Source organism: Ambystoma mexicanum, chromosome 9 (genome assembly GCF_040938575.1).
Source record: "Ambystoma mexicanum isolate Mex_15411 chromosome 9, UKY_AmexF1_1, whole genome shotgun sequence".
Lineage (NCBI taxonomy): Eukaryota > Metazoa > Chordata > Amphibia > Caudata > Ambystomatidae > Ambystoma > Ambystoma mexicanum.
The window spans coordinates 105,559,504-105,576,789 of NC_090931.1; the positions used below are offsets into that span (position 1 = coordinate 105,559,504).

The window sequence follows — 17,286 nt, forward strand, 5'->3', positions numbered from 1 at the left end:
GATGACGAGAAGTGTGCATAATAAAAATGTGTTGTCTCTGTATTGCTGACAGAGCGCTCTCAGAGCAACAGAGTCCTCTGCGTGCATCGTTCACCCGATAAAACCTTTGTTTGACTTCCAATCTTTCTCCTGCTCTCATTCCCTACTGGGGTGTGGCCATTTATTCTGAGTTTGCATCGGGGAAAGACCACCTTCACATGACAGTCACGTCTCTCTCCAGAACTCATGAATTACGTTATTAACATAAGAGATATCAGTGTTCCCCGAACATTGCAGCCATCCTGCCATAAATTCACCTTTTCATTTGCACCCTCCCCCCACCCACACCCCGCGTGACCCATTCCACTGCTCTATAGCAGGTGGACTAAGATTTCCATCTCCAATAACACCATTACTGGTGTTTTGCGGTGCTTAAATTGGATACTTAATAACATGCAAAAACACAGCGTTCACAAAAAGCATGTATTGGGTGTGCATGCTGACAAATGGAGAATGCAATTGCTAAACTCTGCTTTAGATCTGTAACAGTGCATAATGGATGTGATTTAGCATCTGTCAGTTTTAATGTTGCTTTATACATTTGGTAAATGCTGCCATAACTTGTTTATCCAAGAGGCTCATTACATCCTTTTCCATTTAGTGCAGATCCTTGTACATTTTGTCACAGAATGCTCCAAGCAGAGACATAACACTAGACAAGTTGATCAGAATAATTTACCTGTTGTATTAGTTCACCAAAGAATAAGTAAGTTTGGGAAAATGAGGGTAGGTGCAATAACTATATCTTCTAAGGGGATGAATTGGCAACTAAAGGTAGGCTTGGGTTCAAATAAGTCAATGGCCTATGGACTGTGCACAGCCTCACACCTGAACAGGGAAGACAATCTAATCAGGAGGTGGTTCAACTCAAAAGGCCTGGCAAAGAAAATGTTTCTAACAATAGTTCCACAGACATATGCAGAAAACAGAATATGCAATATTGAATCGTGAGCAACAAAACATTTTCTTCCAAGGTCCCTGGCTTTGGTCGCATCTTGGCTACTCTCCAACGTATAGTGGAGCACCTTGGCCTTTGTCTTCCAGTTGCAGGTTTCTCCGGGTTCCTTAATCCACTTCCAGAGACTCCATGGCTCGGGCCCTTTGAGGCCAACGCATCACAGTCTTGGTTGAGTCTTGGGTCCAACTGCAGACATGTAAGACAGAGGTGGATGCAACTTCCTCCCTCCAACCTCCAACTCTTTCCTCTCAGCTCTCCTCTCTATAGACTGTTGGCTCTCCAATCTCCTCCCAACACCTTGATCCAGCTCCTTCTCAAACACCCCACCCTTTTTGACTGAGCATTTATAGTCTGGTTTTCACTCCCCCTGGGTGGTGCTTAGAGTCACAGATTGCACCTGTGTTGTGTGACTTGTTCTGGTCTGTGGTTGAGCATTGCCTATTGTCATGTAGGCTGAAAGGGGACTGGCCTGAGATTACATCAAGGCCTGGCTCCACCCTGGATTTTCAAACTGCCCTGGACATATGTGCGGTCTCCTTCCCTCTTCGTTGGCGTCATCCTGCTGACATTGCCTACTGTGAACTGGTTCCCTTTGTTTTCCTAGCATGTAAATCAGATTTCAAAATAGGCTTGGGTAAGTAAGGGAACACTAAGGGAAATGGCAAATTTGTAATCTCTGCAATGTTATCGGAAATGTGAGAACAGTGCTTGTTTTCTCCCTGGCAGGTATATACCTAAGTTTTATTTCATGTTTGTTTGTTGAACACAACTTTGTATCAGTGGGCATCCAGCCATCTGTGCTGTTCTGACTCCTACTGTTGAATGATTCGTATGGCATCAGTGACAAAGAAAGAAATATATTTGCACCCATTTCCCAAAAGGACAAAGGCACAAATTCATAGGGTAGGGGTTTGTGTCTGACCATCGGCCTTGTAGGATTCCAGTATTATGATTATGGTTCTCATCAAGTGGCTTGTACCAGACTCATTTATCCTGTTTGTCATTGGTGTTTGTGGGTGTGGGAATGCTCTTGCGACTGCCCCCCTGCCTTTCTGCAGGGACCATGTAGGGGTGGTCTGGGGATGCCCGTATGTTTCTTCCTGTCCGACATCCATTAACTTAAGGTGATCCCTAGCTCCATAGCTACTACACTGTTTGGGCACCAGACTTTATCACTGTATGTATAGGGTCAATCTTAAAGATTTGTCATAGTTAATGTTCTAATGTTATATTTAAATATTTTACAACAAAAATGTTTGCCTTTCTTTGGGAAAAACCGGTTAGGTATGCGATTAGATGATGCCAACCAGTGCAAGCTATTGGTGACCATTCATTAGCATTCGAGGACCCGTAGTTCATTTTTCTGTAATAATTGTGGTACTATATTTCCCATCATGCAAAGTATTTTGTCTTATAAAGCAGAACTAGCTGAGTGAGACCAGTCCTGGCATGGCACCAGCTGGTACCTATGCCAGATGTACATTTGCCAATATACCCGAGTCATATTTTACCTAAATAAGCTCATAGCCTGCGAATGTTCATGTGCTCTGAGGTGCACTATAGATCATTGGCACTCCATGCAATCACATACTAGAGTAGACCTGGGCAGGAACACTAAAGGCCTCATTAGGAGTTGGCCATACTTTTTGCCGAAATTCTACCCATCGTGAATACCACTTCCGCCAGCAGTATTTCTGTAACACTGTGCTATTCAGAGTTTGCACTGGCAGGGGTGGTGTTTCTGGAATACCCCCGGTGGTAGTGCAGAAATATCACCTCGGCCGATGGTGACCTCTGAAGTATTTATTTTTATGTCAATTTCCACCTTCATTTTGATGGTGGGGATGTATAATGTGCATTAGTGGTTCATATCACTATTGTACATTTATACAATTATAACAGGGTCACTAAATGACCTTTTTATGCATTAGCTGAGGTGGTAAAAGGGGGCCCGAGGGGTGGCCACCATTTCAGTCCCTTACCATGACCCATTCTAAACTCTTGTTATGCTACACTTCACTTATGTACAGCAAAAAAAAAAATCACAAGGCTGTTTGGCAAATTTGGAATTTGTACCTCCAACATTTGCCTGGAGACAAAAACAGTTGATGAAATTCAGCCTTATTTAGCACTGGTTTACTCCTTCGGAATACCACCAGAGGTAAATATATACCAACTAGCCCTGAATTGGGCAGATGGTAAATCTGGCATTAATTGGCAAATACAGCCAGATTTCCCTTTACCACCCAATGTTTAATGACCCCCCCCCTCAGTGTGCATATCAATATCCCTGCGAGAGCTGTAGCTTGCTTCTAGTGGTCAACCGGCCCAAAGGTAAAACACCCTCATCAGTTTGCCATCTACCATTTTCACTGCCATATAGCGTTCCACCCCTTTTCCTGGAATTTTGCTCGTTTAACCCCACCGAACAACACTGTGATGTTTTCTACACTTCTATCCATAGTTCTATGTCATATTATCGCATTTTGTAGGTCGCTCAACCAAAAGACCGGTTTTTTTCGACCGATTTATTTATTTATTTATTTATTTATTTTGTCCTATTTTTGGCAGCCTAAAAAAAGCTAAAAAATGACATTGCCTCTCCCCCACCAGCAACACCGTGACTCCTACCAGCACCCCTCTCCAGTGCGATTAATTCGAAAACAGGGTTTTACCCACCTAACGCCCTTCCCTCAGCCCCCCCACCTCCCTACCCATCCAAGACTCCCCCAACCCAAACATGCAGAAACATGCAGAAACATACGACACACACACACACACTTACCCGGTCTTCCTTGTCAGCGCCTCCGGGACCTGGCGTGGCTGCCCACCCCTGTGCGCATGGGCAGGACAGTTTGATTTAGAAAGCCCGCTCAGTGCGGTCACGGAGCGGTTTTTCTAAATCGTTTTTTTTTTTCCTCAAAACGACTTTTAACAAAAGGTCTCTTGACCTACTACCCTATCCATAGGCGAATCTCCAATCCACCATCCCCGAAAAACAGGCGGGCGCCATTTCCACCCAATCTGGCACAACTCTGAAATGTCGCAGCTGGGTAATAGCCACCAATAAGGCCAGACATCAAGGCTTTTTTTAGTATCTCTGTAGATTTAATATTATCTTTTTTGACAATACCTTTCACTGTAGTGCATTTACACCCTTTTAACTAAAGATTGGCGTCTGCTTTACATTGAGATATTTGAGACATAGTTGAATTTGTGAATTTATTTTCCAGATGGTAGCAGCAGGTAGATGAGAAAAGTTCCTTTCTCCTCCTTCCAATCCCCCACTGACCCTCTCTTCTTCAATTATTATGAGAATTAGGATATTTCTAGCAGGAGACATAGCAGATTCCCCCAATGCCCCTATATTCCTGCACAGGACTGCACACAAGTAACAGTCATTCAATGAGGAAAATAATAACATTAAACTTCCCACAGCAATTCAAGCTTGATTCCTCCAGCTTTTATGCAAAGTAACAATAAGTATTAATATTACGGGATAGGATGGTATTCAATGTATCGACCTCAGAAGGATAAGGAGCTATGTCAGCCCTCGTGTGATAGGAACCAACGATTGCTGCTGCGCCCAAGATCTCTGAGCAAGGTATTGTCATTGTTTGGGATAAAGGATGGTGAGATTGTTCACACAGGCACAGGGCTTGAATCGTGACCTGCCCTGGCAGAGCAGTACCTTTAAAAGCCGGCCTCTTCATCGGTTCCTGATTCCAGCACCTTTGCATAAGGTCGATCATTTGCTCGCACTCCACGGGACGTTCTTCCAAAATGTCCTCCAGGGCGGGCCGCTTGCCAGCTGCCACTTTAATGATGATGGTCATCATGCTGGCACCTAGATCGGGATCAAGAGAGGGTATTAGCATCACTGGCTGAAAACAAACTGGTGCACCCACAGCTGTCGGCAAAGTTTTAATAGCGTCTCTGGTGGCAAAACGGTGGTGCACCCACAACTGGCTGAAAGCCAGGGGTCTGTAACCTTTGACTCTCCAGATGTTTGGACTACAAATTCCATCAGCCCTATCCAGTTTAGTCAAAGATGATGGCTCAGAGAGTCTTAATTCCAACCAAATGGAGAGCTATAGTTTGCAGACCTCTACTCTACTTCACAGGAAGATGTCCCCATGAAAATATGACCAAAGAGGGCTAGATTTTGCACTGATATTTCTAGCCCAGCAATACAGGAGGGAAAATTCCAGTGGACCAATTGCAAATATTTTTCACCCTGGGTTGAGATACTGAGATGTCATTGGAGGGGACAGAGAGGAAGGCTGTGAAGTCCTACAAGCACTTTGTCGCACAATATTTCTTAGACATGTGTATAGCATTTGTCATATCTGTATTTTTTTAGTATTTATTGCAAAGCAAGGTAAGGGTGCAGAAGTAAGGCTCAGATAGAATGGTTGCATTTTTCTGGATATAAAGTTTTATTAAATAATAAAAGGTTGAACAAATGTCTATCTAGCCCTAAAACTAAGAGGGGTTTCCCTACCTCAAAGGAAACTAGTGACTTTGTCAGGAAGTCTGAAAATAAAGAGGCTGTCGATGTCGTGTCCAAAAACCGCCTCTGCCCCCAACACTAATGACCTAAAGTAACTGTGCAAGGATAGTCTCTTCTTAAAGTGTGTTTTCAATCAACAGAAAAGTTCCCAGTCTTTCTGGTAATGGAATGTGATGAAATTAACAATGTTATGCTCCTGTACACTAGGGTTCTTCTCAGTTTCCCTCATTTTTGGCTCTTGAGCCCCTTTATCTTCTTAGGAAAATGTCAGTGTACAATCCCCAAGGATAAGTTGTTTAGCTTCACGATCCTGTGTCTTGTCAACTTGATGCAGTTCATTATAGAATGTAAAATTCTGCTTTCCCAATTCCGGGGTCCTTGACCCTTTTAATCTCTCACATGGGTGCGCGTCCCATATCTTGGTTCACTTTCCTGCCAAACATATGACTCCTCTGTTTTACTTATTCTGGTGATATTGTAGGTGTTTCGTTCGCTTTCCTGCCAAACACCTAATCCTGTTAACTTGGTTTCTCTTGGTTTGTTATATGGGTGCGGGTCCCAGGCTCACCATTCGTTATCTCTGTTCAGTTCACTCTCCTGCTAAACATATGATTCTCTTCTCTTGGGGTTTCCCAGGGTCTTTCATTTCCACGTGTGTGATGACCCCAGACTTGCAATGTCCCTTCAGGGTCCCAGGCCCTCTTTCTCACATATTTATATTCACTCTCTAGCTCACCCGGACCACTAACAACTCCTGGCAAACTCCTGTACCTGTTTCCTTCCTCTTGACAGGTACCAGCATTTCCCCAACCTCGTCTGCGTTGATCTTCGCGGCTCTGGCAGCTCCCTGGTGAATGGTGGGGTCTGCGGTGGTTCCGCAGACAACTATCTCTGCCCGGTTGTGCATCCACCCTTGCAAGTGGTTCACTGCAGTCTGTGGTGCCCTGAGGAACGTATCAGCAAAAAACCCAAGCAGTCCCTCCAGCTTGGGCCACATTTGGGCTCTCCTTCTCCTCGCTACGTGGCTTCTTCCATTTGGCTTCTCTCTGTCCGCCCCGTACAGGAGTCCCGTATTTCCTCCTCAGAAGATTGTTCTTCCTCTGTCTGGAAGAACTCCGGGGCCAGACAGCTGTATTAATTCGGGCAAATTACATCTTGAGAAAAGCTATACCACTCACTCCGTTTCTTCAGAGTGATCCTCGGACTCTTCATGATCTTGTTCGTCACAGTACTTGTTTCAATTTAGAAACAAGATACTTAGTATTCTCTTGTATTTTAGGTTCGTCGGGTATCGTAAAGTGATGGGCCTTGCATCAGAGTACATTTGCTCTACTTATAGGGGTATTTGGTATTTGAGAAGAGATTGGATGCATCAAGGCGGGGGAATACCGCGTTCCCTGAGACTAGTCGTCCCCAATCCAACAGAAGTCCTCCCTCCCCATGTGATCCTCCATCGGTGCAATACACCCAGGGGGAATTTTGTACTGTGGCCACACCGCCTAACCCCATGGGAAAGGTCTCCCCCTAGAGGAAAAGGGACGACATCCTCCGATTCATCACAACCCTTACAAAGTTTTTTATCAGAAACAATGCACCCAAGCCAAACAACAGCTTTAGGAGAAATTCCTGAAAGTTGATGGTTGCAAGTTTATGAATTAATCTTAACCACTGGCAATTGGTCTACAGAGCACTCCCGGTCATCGTTTTGTAGCATTGAATATCATTACAGAAGGGCAAAGACTATAGTTTTATTTACTTATTTTTTAATTTAAAAAGTGCTGCACCATGGCCCACGGGCAGTGGGATGCTGTACAACAAAACCACTATAATGGTAAGACCTATATAATATAAAATGTTCAACACAATTACAATAAACGAAAGGGAAATAACAACAATAAGCAAAACGAAATTAATCTGTGAGATTAAAGAAGAACTGTGCCACTAAAAGAAGCTCATATCATTAAAGCAAAGCAATTCACTATATGGAAATCAGACTTAGTCTGACCCCAGAAGAAACACTTCATCCGACTGCTAGGTCATACCCTTGCTGGACCCGACCACAAGCATCCCCAGACACCCCTGCAGATGGACTTTCTACTTCTGTAATGGCATAGCAAGCTACAAAACTATAGTCTTTGGAGTTGCCCAGAGCAAAGCCACAGGAATGATTAATTTAAAATCGTCCAGCCATCAACCTTCAGTTTTGCAAAGTACACTGATTGAGATCAGTAATGATAGCCACTTGGTGATGGGGGCAGGGGAACAGTGGCTGTATGGAATGGGGTCAGCCCTGTTGGGGTAGATGGATGTAATCTCAATATTAATGAGATATGCACGTTGTGCTCACCATATTAATGTTAAGAAAGGAAGTGACCTGGTTACAACGTTACAGTTTTGCATGTAACTAGAATAGTCAATTAAGGTTGGTTAAAGATAACTTTTAGTGTTACCTTGTGTCTACTGTGATACATTTTAGATTTGCAAACATGTAGCAACATGATGAAGATTGTGTGAACATAATATGGGAGCACATTGTGTAACTTGGCACAATGAGATTTAAATTGCAGAGATTCATACAAAGTGGAAAAAGGCTCTTGAATGGGAAACCCATTATGAGAGGTTGCAGTAGTTTTGAACAAACGTAAGCTGAGGCCTGGGCATGTGAAATAGATTTCCATCGTATTCAGAAGACTGCCTGGAAAGGCATCAATTGGCAGAGTGGCAGCTGCAACTACATGGGAGCGGCTATTTGGAGCTGAGATAGGATGCAGAGCGATGGGCCCAGGGTTTTCAGCTTGGAAATTGTTGTTCGAGTGGCCGAAAAAGCATTTGCCACCTGGCAGTGTCAATCTGGAGTTAGTGGCTAAAATTGTAAAAGGAGGACTGGAAGCGAAGATGACTGTGGGGTTATGAGAAGGTCACATAGATTAGCAAGGAAAAGAGTATAATGGGAGGAGGCCAGCTGGATTGAAATGGTAATCGAATTATGAAAGGACATGAGAGGATGCCAAGAATAGGTATCCAGAGTGTCAGAGTGCAGAAACAAAGAGTTAGTGCCGATCAAGGCAGCCTTTTGCTAGCTCTCTATAGCCTCAAAGTGCCCATACACAAACCATACGTGCAGATTTAGAATTGCAGGTCTGTGACCAAGTAGAATTGGTATTTAAGCTGTATTATATGCCCATGTTAGGGTTGTGTGTCTCGCAGAAAGGAACCCAGGAAGAGGGTTAGGCTTGTATTTGCAATGTCGTGAAATTGTGTCTAAGGGGGTGGTAGCACAGTGAAGACAGCCAATGAGATTTTGGGGACTAGATTTCCTTGTGTAGGACTAAGCCATTTGTATTTTGGGTGATGACTTTGTAAGGGAACATGAGGAAAATGTTGGAGTGTGTTAACTGTTCTGGAAATGTATGCATACTATATCTGTTCTGTGGTGCAGGGAGACTCAGGTTAGTTATATCTCCAAGGAGTTGTCTAGCTTCTCTCAGCGGCTGTTGTGAAATAAACACGATTTAATGACAATGTGCATTCCCTTTGGGCTGTTTTAGAGTGCAGAGATCTGCCGTCAGCCCTTACACCCCTGACAGATAAAACACAGCATACATTATTTGGAGTTGTGTGCATGTGGGGCACTTTGGGGATTAGAGATGGTGGCACTGTACACATTTCGTCAACTTGGCCAGCACCCAGTATAACAACTCAAGGAATTAGATGAATTTAAGCAGATTTGTCATTCCAAAGAGATCCCAATATGGGTCTTTGCAGGTCAGTCGAGATCCCTGTGGAAAGTGCATTAACGTTCTGAGCTATTCTACAATTGCCACCCTTATAGCAGTATGGGACAAGGATACGATCACCTGCTGCTTGAAAGTAATTTACCTGAATAAGGTTTCTTCTGCGTGAGAACCTCCCATATTACCAGTCCAAAGCTGCAGAAATAAACAAAGATTAAAAAGGTACATCACTGAGTCAGCTGATGAAAAGTTATACCATCTCTAAGACATTAAGCATATACCGTTCAGTCAGTAGTGCCCGCATCCCTCTAGCGAGGCATGGGCAATTTAGCAACACTTATTCAATGTACTTTAAATACACACCTTTTTCATTTTTCGATAAAGCTTTAGTCCCATTTCTTGAGGCATTAAAGAAGTTTGTTGAAAGAATAAGTGAACCGAAATGGTAACAGAGTTGGGGGTTCTTAAACAAAGTCCAACATTTGAACGACATTGTTAGATAAATTATTTTTTACTTTTTAAATTTCTTGTACAAGGACAACCAGAACATGTGTTCTTTCTTTCTTGAGAGCATGTGAATCATGGATTAATTAAGAAAACATCCATGAAAGCGTCCAATCTAAAGACCCTACACAAAAGTTTTTTAACAAAAACATGAAAGTGAGAATTACAGCTCCATGTTACTTTGTCTTTCAACATTCAACATTACAGAGGGAGTACCACTAAAATAAATAGGAACGAAATGGACCAAAAGCATGTACTTTTTAAAACAATTCATTTATAGCTTAGTAGCACAAAGAATATTTTAAAAATATATTGAAAAATGTGTGCATTATTGAATGTTTCATTTTTGCCAGTATAATACTTATTTGGGAAAGAAATGGATTATCTTACTTTCCGTAGACAGGAACCACATTTGAAATGTTTGCCTGTCGACACATTGTTATGTATTTAAGATAGAGTCATATGTTACGCAGGCCTACCTGTTCAATATATGTTTTAGTGAAAGGAATCCTGATGAACATAAGTTCTTCCTGAGAAATATTCAATGTAAGCAGAACTTAAAAGGTGATTTGATTATCAATAATCATCACTTTAGTGACTCACACAGATGTATAGAGTAGTGATGCCGCCATTAGCTGAGATTTTGAAAAGTATTTGTGGGGACTGTGGTTGCTTTGCGGTAGATCAGTGGGTTTTCAGGTTGCAGGATAAGAGATTACCGCATCCAGGTGTTCAGAGATCACAGAAAGAGATATTGAAATCATGCATCTGGAGCCAAAGGGAGGCCAAAAGATGGAGAAAGGAACTCAACGACCCCATCATGTGCATGGCCTTGCTTAATATCCTCCATCTTTTCTTAGAGGAAATCTTGCTATTCATGATTAATTGTGTTTACTTTCCCCTCTTACGTGCCAGATAATCACACTCTCAGGTGTTACCACGCATGCATGCGTGGAGCTCTCCCCTACAGGCACTGACCCTCCAAACACCCCTTGATTCCCTCATCCTCTGCTCTCAGGGGCTCCTATTGATAGCCCCCCAGAGGCTATTTTGTGTATAGCATGATCATAACATTATAGACGGTTCCTAGTCATTGCATCGAATTCCTACCATCGACATACCATTCCATCTAAAAAAATGCATCAAAGAAAATTGCATCGAATGCTTTTAAAAAAAATATATTGTTTATGGTGGTCCCCGCCTGTTTTAACCTTGAAAACCCATTAAAATTAAACTAAACCCTTTACCTTTAAAAAAAATGCATTCAATGCTTTTTTTCGATGCAATTTTTTCAATGGTAAGGTATTCGATGGTATTGCATTCGATGCAATGGCCAGATACCATTATAGACACACCATTACTAGAGTAAATTGGAAATATTGCACTTTCATTTGAAAAAATAGGTTAACATGTGTTTTATGTTTGAGGATTTGGACTGTGGCTGAAATTTTTAGATGAAGGTACTAGTACTTAATTACTATATTGCATAATTGCTATGCGGATATTGGGGGCTGAGGGATATCGTTCATTTTGTCTTTTACGCAAAATGTATGCATAGTTCATAGTAACACCACAATTCATAAAATGAAATTGTGAAAGAAATGCATCAAGAATACTGCTCCGTGACTTTAAACCCTAGAGCACCTTAAAAGGAGGTATTCAATTAATTAAAGGGCCGGAATAACAAGAAGACATGTAGACTGATTAATACACATGCAAGTAAAGAATTCACAGGGCATATAAGCTTGCCACAGCCGAAAGAATAAATAAGGGAAGCGAGTGGCAACATAACACTGGGCCTCATTCCAAGTTGGGCGGTAAGGGTTAACGGTCACCGGTAAGGAGACCGGTGCCGTTAAACCCTTACCGCCCAATTCCGAGGTCCCGCTAATGGACCAGGGAGCTAATAACGGGCCTGCTATTTGCGGGCATGCAATTAGCGCCTTCCCCATTCCCATTGAGCCCTATGAGGCTCAACTGAGAATGGGGAATGGTCTACAGAATGCGGACTTACCGGGTCCTCCAAGGTCGGAATGACCCGGTAAGTCCCCATTCTGCCAGACCGGACCCGGACCCAGGTTTGGAGGCAGCCATGGTGCTAATAGCTATTAGCGCCATGGCTGCCTGCAAACTCGGAATGAGGCCCTCTGTCTAATATGAAATGATACGTCACAGCTGGTGCACAGGCACAGTTACTAACTGCATTTACTCTGCGGCACCCACGGGTTGCCCCGTGCGTGTAGTCAAGGAGAGCATCCTGGCAGGACGTAGCGCGGACATCTTCCTTAAAGGTGAAAGCCGGGTCCCTCATAAAAGCAGCACAGCACACACGGGCATGCTGGTGCAACACCATAAGTAATATCTTGGGGGTCTGTTGCTGGACCCTGCTCGCATCCGTTATAAAGCTTGACCAGGAGTGTCTCTCCACTCTACCGACCCTTATGCCAATGGGCAGCTGGTTCCCAGGCTTCTCAACACACTGTCCATGTTTATAAGACCGCAACTTTACTCACAACATCAAAATCAAAGCAACACAATGAGCACCTGTACCGGCTCCATAGTTAAGGATTGAGGGGGCTCAGGCCCACTGGGAAGCCTTTTCAGGAAGGCAGCGTGGGGGGAGGGGCTTTGTTTGTCCGTGCGTATAATCAGTCACTTTTCCTGATCCCAAACCCTAAATTCACCCAGCTGGTAGGATGTCAAGCTATTGACTGTATGTCTCTGGTTACTGGCAGTGGCGTAACTGAAAATGTGGGGGCCCAACCGCGAGCCATGCTGAGGGGGCCCCCCAACTCAGCAACAAATCAGGGGTCACGCCACACTCCGGACTGGCCTAGATTACCACGCCTACGCAATACGCACAAACGTGCTGCTGAAGGGATATGCCACACACTGCACTATGAGAAAGATATAAATATGTGTTTTAATATAATATACAGCACACTTTCTGAGAAAAATTGGCTAAAAAGCCAGAGTGCTTGCAATTGTTTTGTGGGGTAACACCAATCCAATACAAGCAAGTCACCAACAGTGCACAGGAAAATTAATGCTTTGCTATTAAAAATGCCATGCCACAATGAAAACATGTCACACTGGCTACACAATGTAGACCAGTGTAGACATGTAATCACAATATAGTAAAGCTTGCCAGGCCACATTTAGACATATCTATACTGGTTGCACCAAAAGGAAAGTCGAAGCAATAACACTCATCAAGAAGAGAACACACATTCAAGCCTGTGTCCCTCTGGCCTCTAACAACACGGCCAAACTCTTTAAAATCTGAAAGGAACTGGTCAATCCTGTTGTGGCCTTTACCTCTCCTGTTCCCTCCCAGGCCCTCTGTATGGCTCTGTCATCTCACTTCTCTGCTAAAACTCAGGAAATCTTGTCCTCCATCTCCTCTTCCTCTCCCTCTTCCTCTCTCGGCCCCCCTTTGGCCAGCTCTACCTCTCTTCCTCCTTTCTCCTCTTTCTCTCCGACAACACCTGACAAGGTTTGTAGCAAGTCTGATCTATGAAAGTGTAATCCAAACAGGTGCTCTCCTGCTCCACCAGAACCATCAAGAACCATATTGACACTCTCGCTCCAACCTTGACCGATTTCTGTAATCACGCTTTCGCCACTGGAACATTCCCCTCTCCCGTTAAGCACTCCCTTATGCACCCACTCCTCAAGAAGCCGTCTTCCGATCCTGCCTGCTGGGCAAATTATGGCCCAATTTTCATCACCCCTTTCCTGTGAAAACTGTTGGAAAAGCTGGCCATCTCCCAGCTTACTCTCCACACGGAATCTGTTGGTTGTCTCCATGACCATCAGTCTGGCTTCAGAGCTGCCAGAGGCACGGAAACTGCTGCCCTGAACACCTGTGAAGATCTGCTTTCTAACCTTGATTCCAGCATTCCTACTGTCCTCACCCTCCTTCCTCTTTCCTCTGCTTTCGACACGGTCAACCATGCCATCCTGATCAATCGACTCCATGAGAACCTGGGCATCACAAATCAGGCCCTTGAGTGGTTGACCTCCTTCCTCTTGGATTGCCCCTCCCAGGTCCAACTTGGTCCCTTTCTCTCCGCTCCATCCTCTCACCCTGGTTTTTCAAACTCTACGTGGCCCCTTTGGCACACCTGATCTCAACATTCTCCTCTAACTTTCAGTGTTATGCGGAGGACACTCTGCTTTCCTTCAGGCTCCCCTCAGGCTCCTCGCCTCTCTCGCTCATTCAAGACTGTCTATCCATGATTCAGTATTGTTGTGCCTCCAAGGATCTCTGCCTTAATGTCAGTAAGATGGAGATCCTTCTCATTTGGAATCCTGGTCTGCTTTCCCTCTCTCACTCTGGCCGCTCTTCCTTCCCCTTCCTGTGTGGCAAACAACCCTAGTGTCATCTTTGACGCCACTCTCTCTTTCTCTCCTCACATCTTGGACGTTGCCAAGAAGTCTCACTACCAGCTGCTCCTCCTCAAAGGGACTCTTCCCTTTCTCACTTTCCCCCAGAAGCTCACTGTCTCCAGATCCCTAGTTCTCTCTAGGCTGGACTATTGCAACAGCATCTTTCTCATTCTGCCTTCCTCCACTCTCCAGCCTCTGGAACTAATCCAGAACAGGACTGCGAGACTTATCCTTGGCCTCAAGCCCAGGGATCGTATCTCTCCAGCCCTGAAATCTCTCCAGTGGCTCCTAGTTGCTGCAAGTATCAAGTTCAAGACCCTTTGCATTGTCCAAGGGCCTTGTGGGCCCGGGGCCTGCACTACATCCAACGCTCCCTTCCAAAATATCTTCCTTCACGAGCCCTTCGCTCAGCTACCTTCAACTCTCTAAGGGTTAGACACTTCTCCAGGCTGAGAGTGGGGGGTAGATCTCTCTCCCCTGCAGGTGCCTCCCTCTGGAATAGCCTCCCTGCCCCTCTCAAACTTGAGCCGGACCACCTGAAGTTCTGAAAGCAGCTCAAAACTTTCCTCTTCTCTTCTGCTTTGTCTCTCCCCCCCCCCCTGCTGGCCTACCTGACCTACCTGTCTGCTGTACCTACTGGTTGCATGGCTACCCTCAGAGTCTCACGGAGTCCAGGCTCTTTCTTGATCGGTCACCCTTGCACTGCCTATGGGCCTACCATGCACTTAGGAGCTGTAACTGTAACCCTACAGTCCCTTGTTCTCCTTGTTCTCCTTGCACTACCCAGAGCCATGCTGCTCTGGCTGCACTTACTCAGAGCATTGCTGCCCTGTTTTCCCTCCCTCTCCCTTGTACTTTCCCCCCTCCATTTCCTCTTGCACTTCTCGTTCTCGCACTTGCACAATCTGAATGACACCAGGCCTAGTAAGATTGTTTGTCTTGTCCTCCCTCTATCTTCCCTCCCTTGTCTTGTTGCGCCTAGAAACACATGTGTGCAGGCGCGTTACAAATGACAAGAATTTTGAAAGGCAAAATACTTCTATCACACCATTTGATCACAGATGCCCAGAAAAATATACAGTGTCGCAGTAAGAAATGGATAGACTGGCAGCACCCAAATGGCAGTCTAGCCAGGTAATTCACTTAGCAGGACTGCTTTATCAGAAATGCCCAGTTAAAAAAAAGTCATACCAAACTGAGGAATGACTAGACTGGCTGCACCAAAATGCCTCTCTAGCCACTAATACCACATATCATGCCTGCTTAGCCTGGACATGGACAGCCATTATAATTTGTTGTACAATACTGCCCCCCCCACACATCCCCTCTTCCTCTTATCCCAACCTCCAAAATCAGCTCCTTGGGCCAGAATTGCCTCCACGTCCCTCTTCCTTGAACCAGAGCTTACGGCTGAGGCTCCTTGCCTCATAGGTAAGTACTGGGATGAGGAAGAGTGGGGCAAGGAGTAATGAAGATTACAGGTAGCTAAGTCTGGCATTACCTCCATGTACCTCTACCTCATCCCAGTACTTCTGTATGAGGCAGAGTGCCTTATACACAAGTACTGTCTCATACACACTGGGACGAGGAAGAATGGGGATAGGAGTAATGAAGATTACCAATAGGTAATCCAGGCATTAAACACAAGTATTGGTGCAACACCATTGAGTTGACTGGTATTCAGCACCCCTCCCCCCTGAAATGTTGGGCTATGTTGACTCGACCTGGCTGACCTTCAGAGCAGTTGCCGGACAGAATAGGACACAGATGTTAAACGGCACCTGGGTTTCGCTGTTAACAAGAACCCAGAAATTGATAACATAAAGCATTTCACTGTTAGTACCTGCATGCAAATGCCACATTTTTAGGCAATTTAAATTGTGATGTGGGGTTAGTACTTGCATGCCAGGGGAGTGATTGGAAGGGTAGAGAGGGAACAGGAGTCAAGTCATTCTCACAGCAGTCCATAAGTGGGTGCTTTCAACCTTAAAGGAGAGAGTTAACTGCTTGTAACATTGAAGCTGCACTAGAATAGTCTTGAAAATGCGTAAAGAAATTAGATGCCCCAAACAAATAAGTTTGCCCCTCCCCCACCACCCATGAAGTTAGCGCCTCTCCCAACATTTGAAGGGTTAGCCCCCGAAATGTAGATTTTGTTGCACCATGAATGCAAGCACATACACCATTCACCATAAACACACACGCACACCCAGCCATCCATACATTTAAGTGTGCATTCTTTCACCATACTGGCACACCCAGGCACCCACCCGTACATTTAAGTGTGCACCCTTTCACCATGCACTCGCACAGGCAGCCACCTATACATTTAAGTGTGCACCCTTTCAACATACACTCACACACGCACACGTCCATGGGGTTGAGGGGAGACCTAACACTTCAAAAGAAATTGGGCCTCATTACAACTATGCCGGCCTGGAAACAACGGTGCCGGTAAGCTTACCAGCACTGTTGTTTCCAGGCCGGCATATTACAGCTCTGCGAGCGGTTGCCGTCCTGCCCGGCAGGTCACACCTGCCGGGCAGTCCGGCACCCACCCGCATAGTTTTCACTGAAGCACTGGCACCATTATTAACAGTGCCGGTGCTTCTGTGGTCCCCATTCCCATAGAGTCTGAAAGGACGTTATGGAAATGGGGACTTGCCATTTACCGGCGCCTGACTTCCCAGACCGCCTGGGTTGTAATACCCTGGTGTTACCGGGAAGTCAGACGCTGGTAAATCATTACGGGTCCGGCGGCAACCCGATGGTAGCACCGGCAAGGTTACAGCCAAACCTGTAATGAGGCCCTCCGTTTCTTTTGGAAGTTACTCTGACTTCGTGAAGAAATTATTTCTGTTAAGGACCGAACCATAACATAAATAATTTCTTTGTGAATGTAGAGTGACTTCAAAAATAAACTATTTCTTTTTGAAGTCATAAGGCTCCCCCCCACCCCATGACATGGAGGCCTCCAGCCTAGGGTCTTCCATGCCATGTGGAGGGCGCAGCCCTCAGACTTCAAAAAGAAAGTTTCTTTTTGTAGTCACTCTGCCTTCATAAAGAAATTATTTCTAATAAAGAACAATTCTTCCAAAAGAACATGAGTAATTTCTGTTACAAAAATAATTTCTTTATGAATGAAG

At 44.7% G+C, this 17,286-nt stretch overlaps 1 protein-coding gene across 1 annotated transcript in view; it reads right to left on the reverse strand.

The window, feature by feature from the left end:
* Positions 1 to 17,286, reverse strand: part of ANKK1 (ankyrin repeat and kinase domain containing 1) — a 161,446-nt gene that overhangs the window by 26,042 nt on the left and 118,118 nt on the right. The window contains exons 4-5 of the mRNA XM_069614239.1: positions 9,390 to 9,439; positions 4,689 to 4,844 (exon numbers count right to left, since the gene is read on the reverse strand). Of these exons, the coding sequence (XP_069470340.1) occupies positions 4,689 to 4,844; positions 9,390 to 9,439 (206 nt within the window). The remainder of the gene's footprint in view (positions 1 to 4,688; positions 4,845 to 9,389; positions 9,440 to 17,286) is intronic.